Source organism: Dendrobates tinctorius, unplaced genomic scaffold, assembly GCF_039654945.1.
Source record: "Dendrobates tinctorius isolate UK_male_01 unplaced genomic scaffold, ASM3965494v1 ptg000133l, whole genome shotgun sequence".
Lineage (NCBI taxonomy): Eukaryota > Metazoa > Chordata > Amphibia > Anura > Dendrobatidae > Dendrobates > Dendrobates tinctorius.
In genome coordinates, this window is record NW_027361801.1 from 12,775,036 (window position 1) to 12,785,923 (window position 10,888).

The following is a 10,888-nucleotide window of genomic DNA, read 5'->3' on the forward strand; positions in this document are numbered from 1 at the left end:
TAGAAGACTTACTCTTCAAGGCTGCAACACCCTTGGCGTGCCAGGATAGTGTACAGATCACTCTACACATTCTTTCCCATCTAGGCTAGATCGTTTATATCGCAAGTTCGTCTCTAATTCTGGTACAACGTCTCGTGTTCCTGGGAATGTTTCCCGACACCGCCCAGACAAAGATTTTCTTACTCAAAGAAAAGTCTCTAGCGCTTATGCGTGGGGTTCGATCGCTGATGTCGCTCTCCTCGCTCCATCCGCTTCTGCATGAATGACGTAGGCAGGATGGTTGCTTCATTGGAAGCAGTCCTGTTTGCTCAATTCTTCATGGGTCCTCTTCAAATCTTCCTTCTATCTAGATGGGACAGGTCGCCCTGTTCCCTGGATCCGTGTCTCAATCCCCTCGTGGGTAAAACTGTCCCTGAAATGGTGGGAGTGTTCCCAATCAGTCTATCTTGGGAAGTCCTTTCTGCCCATTCATCGGAAGATAGTAACGACGGACGCCAGTCTTCTCGGCTGGGGAGAGCAGTGTTCCATGATTGGATGTTCCAGGATCGATGGTCAGCTCAGGAGAAATCCTGGAACTTTTCCATGGATATCCAACTCGAGTACAGTTCGACAATGCCACTGCTGTGGCCTATGGCAATCATCAAGGGGGAACTTTCAGTCGGGCAGTGATGTCAGAGGTCGCTTGGATCCTGTCTTGTTCTGAAAAGAATGTCCAAGCAATTTCCGCGGTGCACATCCTAGGAGTCGAAAATTGAGCTGCAGACTTCTCAGCCGAGGGGATCTCGCCGCAGGCGAATGGTCGCCGAATCCGTCATTTTTTCGCAGGATCTGTCTCAGATGAGGGACCACGGGTGTCGACATCTTGGTGTTCAGGCTCAACCACAAAGTTCCTCAGTTTGTTCCCAGTCTCGCGACATTCTAGCATTCGAATCCGATGCACTCGCAATATCCTGGACACAGGTCTCCTTTCCATACCTGTTTTCACCCCTACTGATGATTCCCAAAGTAATCATAAGGATAAAGGCGAAAGGATTATCCATCATACTCATCGCTAAAGACTGACCATGAAGTCCCTGGTGCAAAGAGTTAATCAACCTTCTGGTGGATACGCCGTGGAGATTTATGGATCTCCCAAACCTTCTGTTGCAGGGACCCCTCCTTCACCAGTTTCTCGGTCGCTCAATTTAACGGGCATGGCTGTCGAAGCCGCAGTTTTGAAGTTGGCTGGCTCCTCAGATCAGGTCGTGCAGACCATGATCAAAGCAAGGAGGCCTTCATCCTTCCACATGTAACATAGTACCACCATACAGAGAAGGCATTTTTTTCGCTGGTGTGAGACTCATCGGGTGGCTCTGATGGGTTTTTTTTCACATCACATCCATTTTGTCCTTTCTACTTTCGGGTCTGAATTTCGGACAGTTCCTTGCTTCTATTAAGAGACAAGTTTCTGCCCTTTCTATTCTTTATCAAGGGAATCTAGCTGTTCGTCGAAAGCTTAAGACCTTCATCAAGGAGTTGCTCGCTCTGTTTCCCTCCTACCGACCCTCCTGGGATATTAATCTAGTACTCGACGTCCTACAAGAGTCTCTGTTTGAGCTTTTCATGTTACTCTCCTGGAAGGTCATTTTCCTGGTCTCTCTTTCCTCAATAGTCGGGTTCCAGAACTAGCGGCACTTTCCTGTGGCTCTCCTTACCTGGTTTTTCACAAGGACAAGTTCCATCCATCCTTCCTAAGGTGGTTTCCCGTTTTAAGGGACATCGTACTTACATCCTTTTGTTTGTCTCTTTCTCACAGAGAGTGGTTTCTAACAAACTGGACCTTTTGTGAGAGCCCTACGTGCTTACCTGTTCAGGACTGAGCCTTTCCGGCATTCAGACTCTCTGTTCATCATCCCAGAGGGTCTACGGGAAGGTCTCCTTGTGTCCAGATCTACCATTGCTTGATGAATCCTTTCCACTGTTCGGGAAGCTTACTGTCTTTGATGTTAAGCACGTCCACGAGGTATCACAGCACACGCCACGTGTTCAGTGAGGGCCTCCTGGGTAGTGCGCCATCAGGCGTAAGCCTCGCAGCTCTGCAAAGCTGCTACATGAGATTCCACTCATACGTTTACCAAGTTCTACAATGTTGACACTCATGGCTTCATCAGACACGATCCTTGATAGAATGATCCTGCAACCCGCAGTGACCTGAGCTCGGCCATGAGGATATGATACTTCTTCCCACCCTTTGGACTGTTTTGGGATGTCCCATGGTTTCCTGTGTCCCCCAATGAAGCGCGAGAGAAAACAAGATTTCTGGTACTCACCGTAAAATCGGTTTCTCGGAGCCTTCATGGGGGGATCACAACACCCACCCTTGTTTTCTGTTAAATTTGTGTTATGTCCTCTGCTTCTCCTACTGCTTTCTCACTAAGGCTGGGTTCATATTGCGTTATGGCCCTGCGTTTAACACATCCATTACACAGCGGCATTAACGCTATGTAACGGATGTGTTAACACACCCATAGGCTGCCATAATGTAGCGCATAGCTAATGCATGTCCTAATCGGCATGCGTTAGCAATGTGCCTTCATTCTGTGACGGACCCTCGGATGCGGTCTGCAACGTTTCGAGGGTCCGTCACCGCAATCGCATAAAGCGATCAAAAATAAGGAGTTGCGTTGACGCAGGCCGTTTAACGCATGCATTGAACGGACTGCTCTAACGCAATATAAACCCAGCCTAACTGAAAAGCCTTCTGGCAGTTGGTGAGTATATACTGCTGGGGAGGCGCTATCTCTTTCTTTGAATGGTGTCAACCTCCCAGTGGCAGCTGCATACACCCTGTGTCCCCCAATGAAGGCTCCGAGCAACAGATTTTACGGTGAGTACCCAAAATCTTGTTTTTGACTCTGAAAAAAAAAAAAATGTTTATGTTCATTAAGAGGGTTGATAAGGTGTGACCAGGCGACATTCAAGTACTGAAGTTCATATTTAAAGGGGTTGTCCACTACTAGGCCAACCCCCTTCTCATTCGCCACGCTTGACCCTGATAAAATAATAAAGCCTATACCGGCCATTCCTGCCGTGTCGGCACTCGCTCTCCCCGGAGTTCTTGTTTGGTTATTGCGACACGAGACCACTGTGCCCAGCCCAGTCAGTGCCGGCATCACTGTCTCCACCTCCTGTCGAATTGAACATGAAGAGGAAGTCAGTGATTATCTGCAGCCCGGACTTCCTCTTCCTCTTCATGTTCAGTTTGTCCGAAAACGGAGACAGTGACACCAGTGCTGATTGTGCGCCGGAGTCACGTGTCTTACAACCGCATGAAAGCACCATACCGCCAGTGCTCACACTGCAATTACGACATCTGCACAGGAGAGGAGTATAGGCTTTTTTATTTTATCGGGACTAAGTGTGGGGTATGAGAAGGGGTTGGCTGAGTAGTGGACAACCCCTTTATTTCCCTAAAACACATACATTATTAGATGGTTTTGCTTAATGCTGATTATTGATTCAGGCATGGTCCACAGTGGATTCTGACTTGTATTTTAATGGGATTTGTTTTGTTTGTTTTTTTTTTTGTTTAGCATCTGAAATACCACACCCAAATACACGTGCGATCAACAAGGGGGCGAAATAGGGTCGGAAGAAAAATTACTGGAATAGAGCCATTGCCTGGAGAAAATAAGGTCATTAACATATTATTATTATTAATAATAATAATAATATATTTTTTTATTTAATGGATATTGATGTGAAAACTCATTTATATTAATTCTGAGATTTCTAACATCTCGTTGTTTGATCTGTTTCAGATCTTGGTGACCTCTAACGATTCAAGAATAAGGCTGTATGACTTAAGAGACCTGTCCTTATCTATGAAATACAAAGGCTGTGTAAACAGCAGCAGCCAAATCAAAGCCAGCTTCAGGTTCGGAAAAATGCAACACGTTTCGGATTTGTATTATGTGATCAGATGGCTCAAAGTATGAAAATATATCATGACCATTATAATAAAAATAAGCCACCAAAAATATCCTAAAGTCTGGTAATTTGCATAATTATTCATTCCCAGGGCTCTTTAATGAGTCAGACTTGCTTGATTCCTGAAATTTTTTTTTTTTTTTTTTGGGGGGGGCAGTCAAAATGACAAGTATTCTAGCGGAAACCGTTTCAGACAACACTTCTTTGGGGAGGTTTTGGGGGAGATTTTCCGTTTCCAACAGTGGTTTTGATTGGACAGTGCCTAGTTTAGTGTTTTCCATTAGGAGTTGCTTCAAATTAGTGACCTGCTCTTTCTCCCCTTAAATCTTTTAGAATACCTAAGAAGAAATGAAATGGAAGATTCTTTTAAACCCTTAGTGACCACTGTCAGTTTGAAGTTATAGCTCTGAAACTCTTCAACATATTCCACTGATTGTTTGTTTTTTCGTGCCATTTTGTACTTCATGTTCGTGATAAAATTTCTTCAATATGACTTGCGTTTATTTTTGAAAAAAATGGAAATTTGGCAAAGACTAAAAAAATTATAAATTTAAAGTTGACCAGCAATTTCTTATCTTTCCAACAAAATTTACAAAACCATTTTTTTTTTTTTTTAGGGACCACCTCACATTTGAACTGAGTTTGGGGGGTCAATATAACAGAAAATACCCAAAAGTGACACCATTCTAAAATCTGAGCTCACATCAGAGGAGAGAGAAATTAAATGGAAAATCTGACTTCCTTTTTTTTTTTTTTGCACTCGCCGTTATTACGTTAATAACGGCGATCGCAACACCATGGTCGGTAAAAACCGACCCAAATCATATTCTCTGGGGTCTCAGCTACCCCCCGGTAGCCGAGACCCCTGAGATGTTACGACTCTGGAGGTGCTATACCCTTATTCCTCAGCTTAACGGCACTGTGGTTTAAGCATCCTTGACCTCCTCCGTTAAAATGCATATCGGCGGTCGTTAAGAGGTTAAAGTTCTCGCGACACAGAAAACATTATTTAAACACATACAATTGTGGATCTTAGTATTGTTCCAAGATCTATTGTTTAGATTTTTTGTTCATGGTTAAACCCTTTTAAGTAGTGAAAAATAAATTCAAACATTTGTTAGTAAAAAAAAAAAATTCTCTCACCATTTCCTGAGACCCGTAACGTTTTAATTTTTTGGGGATTTGGGGCTGGGTGAGGGCTCATTGTTTTGCGTGCCGAGCTGACGTTTTTATTGATACCATTTTTTTGTAGATACAATGTTTTCATCGCCCTTTATTGTAATATTGCAGCTGCCAAAAAAATTGTATTTATATTTTGAAAGATTGGACATTTCGGAGCGCAGCAATAACATGCATTTTTTTTGTTTTATTTTCAGTGGAGTAAAGGGGGGGTGATTTGAACTTTTGTGGATTTTTTTTTCATATTTGAAAAAACTTTTTTCACACTTTTTACTGACTTCAATAGTCCCTTAGGAGACTTGAAGATGCCATCGTCCAATCGCTGGTGTTACATATAGCAGGGCTTGAAGTGTGTGTGTGTGTATGTGTATATATATATATATATATATATATATATATATATATATATATATATATATATATATATATTTGGCCTCGCAAGGCTTGAGGTGTATATGGTTCCCCTTTTGTAGGGAAATATTCACACTAAGTCCAATCAAAACTCGTGGTTTTTGTGCTCTTTGAAGCATTTGTGCTCCAACAACTCAGTGGAAAAGCTTGTGCACACAGTTTTTTCGAGAACTCTACTGCAAAATATTCCTGAAGCAAAAACACTTAAAGGGACTCTGTCAGCACAGAATGACTGTTCCCACTAAGTCCCGCCGCTCGGTGCTTCATGGCGGGGCCACTCATTTATATACACCTCAAGCCCTGCTATATGTAACACCAGCGATTGGACGATTTGTAATTACAATTGGACCTTTATAAGTGATTGCACATTGCTAGGATTTGTCATTGAGTCTTGATTGGTAAAGTCTAGTGATGAGCAAACTTGCTCAGATAAGTTGTCATCTGAGCATGCTCTTGTGCTAACCGAGTGTCTTTGATGTGTTCAACTAATATATGTCCGAGTTCCTGAGGCTGCAAGTCTCGCGGCTGTTCAACAGCCGCAACACATGCAGGGATTGCCTAACAATCAGGAAATCCCTGTATGTGCTTCAGCTGTCTAACAGCCGTGAGATATGGAGCCACGGGGACTCGAACATATTCTTCTATCATGCCGAAGACACTGGGTTAGCACCCGAGCATGCTCAGATAAAACCTTAACTGACCACGTTCGTTCATCACTAGTAGAGTCCCAACATTTGGAAGGAGCCGGCATAATGGAGTAGCCACAGTACGGCACAGTCACACTTATTTTGGTGTTAGCTAGACATTGCCGTGCAGATAAAACTCCCCTTCAGGGATTGCAGTGGTTGGACACCCACTATTTAGAAGAATTTTGCATAGCATAGATGAGATCAGGAGACCCCTTTGATTTACACTATAACAGGTCTTTCTTGTGTCTTCAGCCATGATTTCACTTACATCGTGAGCGGCTCTGAAGATAAATATGTGTATATCTGGAGCACTTACCACGACCTGAGCAAATTCACCTCTGTGAGAAGAGACCGCAATGATTTCTGGGAAGGTATTAAAGGTAAGTTATAATAATCTGACATTTGTAATAACTACTGACATCTACTTGCACGTAAGTCGCAATCGCAAGAAATTGGCAACAAGCGTCGCTAACCCCGGATTTTTTCTCATAGACTGACGATTGTATTACTGACTATTATCACACTTTTTACACTGTAATTTCTCGCTACAAAATGTTGTGACTACATAGACAGCTCGGCGTTATTTTGGGATAATGGTCATTTATTCTAAGCTTTAATGTTGGCCCTTCCCCTTCCCCCTACGTTTCTTGGTGCATCATCATTCCTTGATTTACTATTGCTCCGCGAGGAGGGGGAATACAGTACTCGGATGCTGTATTCGCCCTGTACCTGTTCACACCTGCTGACTTCCATAGTAGAGTTCCTTCGGTTGGACACTATAGTACAGTGTTGGCAACAAAAAAAAAAAAACTTTACATATAAAATCTGCATCATGATTTTACTTCTTAAAATGCACACAATGGAGGAGATGATCAAAAACTGTCTAATAGCAAAACTGGCTGAGTAAACATTAAATACTAATTAGTAGTAAGGTCTAAGAAGTAAGGTTTCTCCTTGCGGAGAGTGACATGCCAGCTGTGGCTTGTCAAGGTAAGGAGACTTATTCGCCGTGCAATGCTCCTCTGGGAAAATAATATGCAAATTGCCTCTTCAGAAAGAAAGAGGACTTTTACTCTACAGCGCCACCTATTGGTAGTAGCGATCCTACAAGTCACAATCAACCCTTTAACGAGTCTTGTAGTATGACTTAGGATACAAGCCAAATCAGAATCTCAATTTGCAGACACGGTGTTTCGAGCTGTTGGCTCTCGTCAGTGCAAAGTATGAGATCTGATTTGGCAAGGTGAGAGGCTCTGGACTAGGGTCTAAGAAGTAAGGTTTCTCCTTGCGGAGAGTGACATGCCAGCTGTGGCTTGTCAAGGTAAGGAGACTTATTCGCCGTGCAATGCTCCTCTGGGAAAATAATATGCAAATTGCCTCTTCAGAAAGAAAGAGGACTTTTACTCTACAGCGCCACCTATTGGTAGTAGCGATCCTACAAGTCACAATCAACCCTTTAACGAGTCTTGTAGTATGACTTAGGATACAAGCCAAATCAGAATCTCCTTACCTTGACAAGCCACAGCTGGCATGTCACTCTCCGCAAGGAGAAACCTTACTTCTTAGACCCTAGTCCAGAGCCTCTCACCTTGCCAAATCAGATCTCATACTTTGCACTGACGAGAGCCAACAGCTCGAAACACCGTGTCTGCAAATTGAGATTCTGATTTGGCTTGTATCCTAAGTCATACTACAAGACTCGTTAAAGGGTTGATTGTGACTTGTAGGATCGCTACTACCAATAGGTGGCGCTGTAGAGTAAAAGTCCTCTTTCTTTCTGAAGAGGCAATTTGCATATTAATTAGTAGTAAGATATCCACAAGAACACACTGGAATGTTAACATTTTGTAGTTTCATTGAACTTACAAAACATTTTTGCCTGCACTGTGCTATAATGCAGCGTCAGAGCATACCCTTCAATCTAATGTTCTGCATCTTGTATTTCAGCACATAATGCCGTTGTCACATCTGCAATCTTTGCTCCACATCCAAACCTGATGGTACCGCCGGATGCATCTACTGACAGACAGGACACTGACCAGAAGGGGGAACAGGGAGAGTCTATAGATAACATACCATCAGGTGAGAGGATTACCTTTTATTTTTCCCTTTTAATTGTATTTTTTTTAACCCTTCCCATGTACATGTTACCTTGGGAGTGTGGGTTACTGATCATGTTCCTTACACAGTGTCTGCTAGCTGTGTTTTACAGCTGGGTTCTGGCTCTTAACAACAGCAACCACAACGAGCTCCAGTCGCTGCTGTTACACCAGAGAACAGGGCCGATCACTCTCCCCTGCACATAGAGAGCCTGTCAGCACCATTTTGAAATGGAAAGATGAAGTTGTAATGGGGCTTTACTACTGAATAAATTGGAACCTTTGGTGAAGAAATCCACATTCTTCTTCTTTAATCACCATTTAAAGTTTTCTGCTAATTAGGGGCCAGTCTTTCCGCTGGGTCTTCTCCTCCCTCTCTGCAATACCTCGGCCCCTCCGCCTGCCAGTCTGTGAAGGTTCCTCCACAAAAGTGTACAATTTTAGTTCTTATTTTATTCCTGCTGCTCCCCTGAGTATAAAAAGATAAGAGAATAAAAGATTTGAATAATTAAAAAAAAAAAAAAATTTGGTATTTGCAACCTTATAAGAGTTCAGTGTGTGAAAATATGTTTTGAACCCAAATGATAAAGTCTGTACAGGGGAGGGAAATCAAAGCATCTATTCTGGTGTTTTCTGTCATCGGCCGATCAAAACCACATACTTATCACTGATAAACCTCACACAGCTCCATTGATGGATGAGATAGAAAGATGACTGGTCTCAGAAGATATGGACACAAATCAGTTACAAAATTCTTTTTTTAAAAGCGCTAAAATAAAAACATTAAAAAAGCTACATAACTTATGCAGACCTATCTAATTGGAATGTGGCCAGAAGTATACATATTGCATACTTGCGGACACCTGACCCAACGCCAACAACGAAGAAATCTGACAGTGCACGCTTGCTGTGATGACTCACAGTCTACCATCACAAGTTTGTAGCCACAGAGAGTGACTGCAGACTTGTACCCCAAAGCCGAATAACCCCTTTAAGTGATTATTTTGAGAAAGAATAAAAAGAACACACTGGTGCGCCTTAAGAGCGTAACTGCAATATCTACACGTTCTGTAGAGAGAATTGGATTTGAATCTAGTCAGCCCATGACCACTAAGCAGTTATAGCTTAGAGCTCAAAATGTTGCAATTTGTGCTGTATTGTGCTGTATTTGTGCACAAATTTTGTGACTTTTGATGTTTTTACATTAGCTCTGGCCAACTTGGCAAAATTTTAAATCGTGCGCGACCACCAAATTCATCATAATTTACCCCACAAAAGTACATGTTTTCCTACGGTACACAGTTCATCAAGACTGAGTACAAAATGCCGGTCTTGATGGATCAGTGCCCAAACATGTTATTTTTTTTTAAATCCCATTACTCTGCAGATATGGGGTTAATCGGCAGGTTAATAGCATTCTGAGGCTGCCCGGCTTCTACACTGAGAGTCCCGCTGTCAGGAGGTAGTGCCGGTGGTGCAGTTACAGCTGCCACTCACTATACATTGAGCTATGTCTGAAGCCATGCTGGCCAACCCTATGACTGAAAGCCTGTGGCTGCCGGGAGTAATAAAGTTCATTTGCTCCTGACAGCGGGGCTCTCAGTGCGGGCACCAGGCAGCTTCAGAACCTTATTAACCTGCAGATTGACCCCATATCTAAATGTTCATAGCATTTTTTTTTCTTTACATGTTCCTTTTAAAAGGCAGTTTGTCTGCCCAAACTGACAAGTAAACTATAAAAATTGCAGATTTGGGCCCTGATTCATCAAGATATTGCAGGGTTTTTTTTTTTTACGTGACAGATTCCCTTTTAAATATCAGTGATACTGGAAGCACTGTGTCATACAGAACTTGTACATAATGGATTTTATTCTCTTTATTTCTTTTCCAGGTGCTTTGAAATCTGATCACACAGAAGTGCTGCTGTCTGCAGATTTTACCGGCGCGATCAAGGTGTTCATCAACAGGAAGAAAAATCTATCTTAATGTGAACTTTGACAGAATCAGCCTGTACGTTAATAGCCTCCACTCGTAGTATAATAAGCCACAAAACTGCCCGTCAGATATTACTGCAGCAGACGCCCCATTCTGGGACATACAGCTGGATAGCGCGCTCTTGATTTCCACATCTCACCTTTTTTTTTTTTTCCTCTCTCAAGTAGAGTAACTTCCAGTAAAAGAGTTGTGCTGCTTATTCACCCCTAGTGGCTCAGCCATACTGCCATTCTGCACCTTTTTTGTTATATCTATAATTTAAATAAATTAATTGAGCGCGTAATTGTTTAAAGTAAGATAGGAATATTCTACAGCGACACCTTCTTTCTACATCCCGGGGGAGAATCCTTACAACACCACTCCAGCGTTTTTCTAATTCCTGGAGTAGTGTATATATTTTTGCACACGCTCATTAGACGCTTTGATACAAAAAGGAGTCAGAGCCTGTTCTCATTGTTGCTAATGGACATGTGTTGCTCTGAACACAAAAGAAAGTTAGGAGTCTGAATAAAAACAAGCTGCAGTGGACAGTGTGAAAGTTGCAAG

The 10,888-nt window shown here is 42.5% G+C and overlaps 1 protein-coding gene across 1 annotated transcript in view; it reads left to right on the top strand.

Moving 5' to 3' along the window:
- The window catches only part of WDR44 (WD repeat domain 44), a 121,909-nt gene extending 111,284 nt beyond the window's left edge, over positions 1–10,625 (top strand). Inside the window, exons 16-20 of the mRNA XM_073543479.1 lie at positions 3,573–3,674; positions 3,801–3,916; positions 6,501–6,628; positions 8,196–8,330; positions 10,239–10,625. Of these exons, the coding sequence (XP_073399580.1) occupies positions 3,573–3,674; positions 3,801–3,916; positions 6,501–6,628; positions 8,196–8,330; positions 10,239–10,333 (576 nt within the window). The 3' untranslated portion in view covers positions 10,334–10,625. The remainder of the gene's footprint in view (positions 1–3,572; positions 3,675–3,800; positions 3,917–6,500; positions 6,629–8,195; positions 8,331–10,238) is intronic.
- Positions 10,626–10,888: the final 263 nt, after the last annotated feature.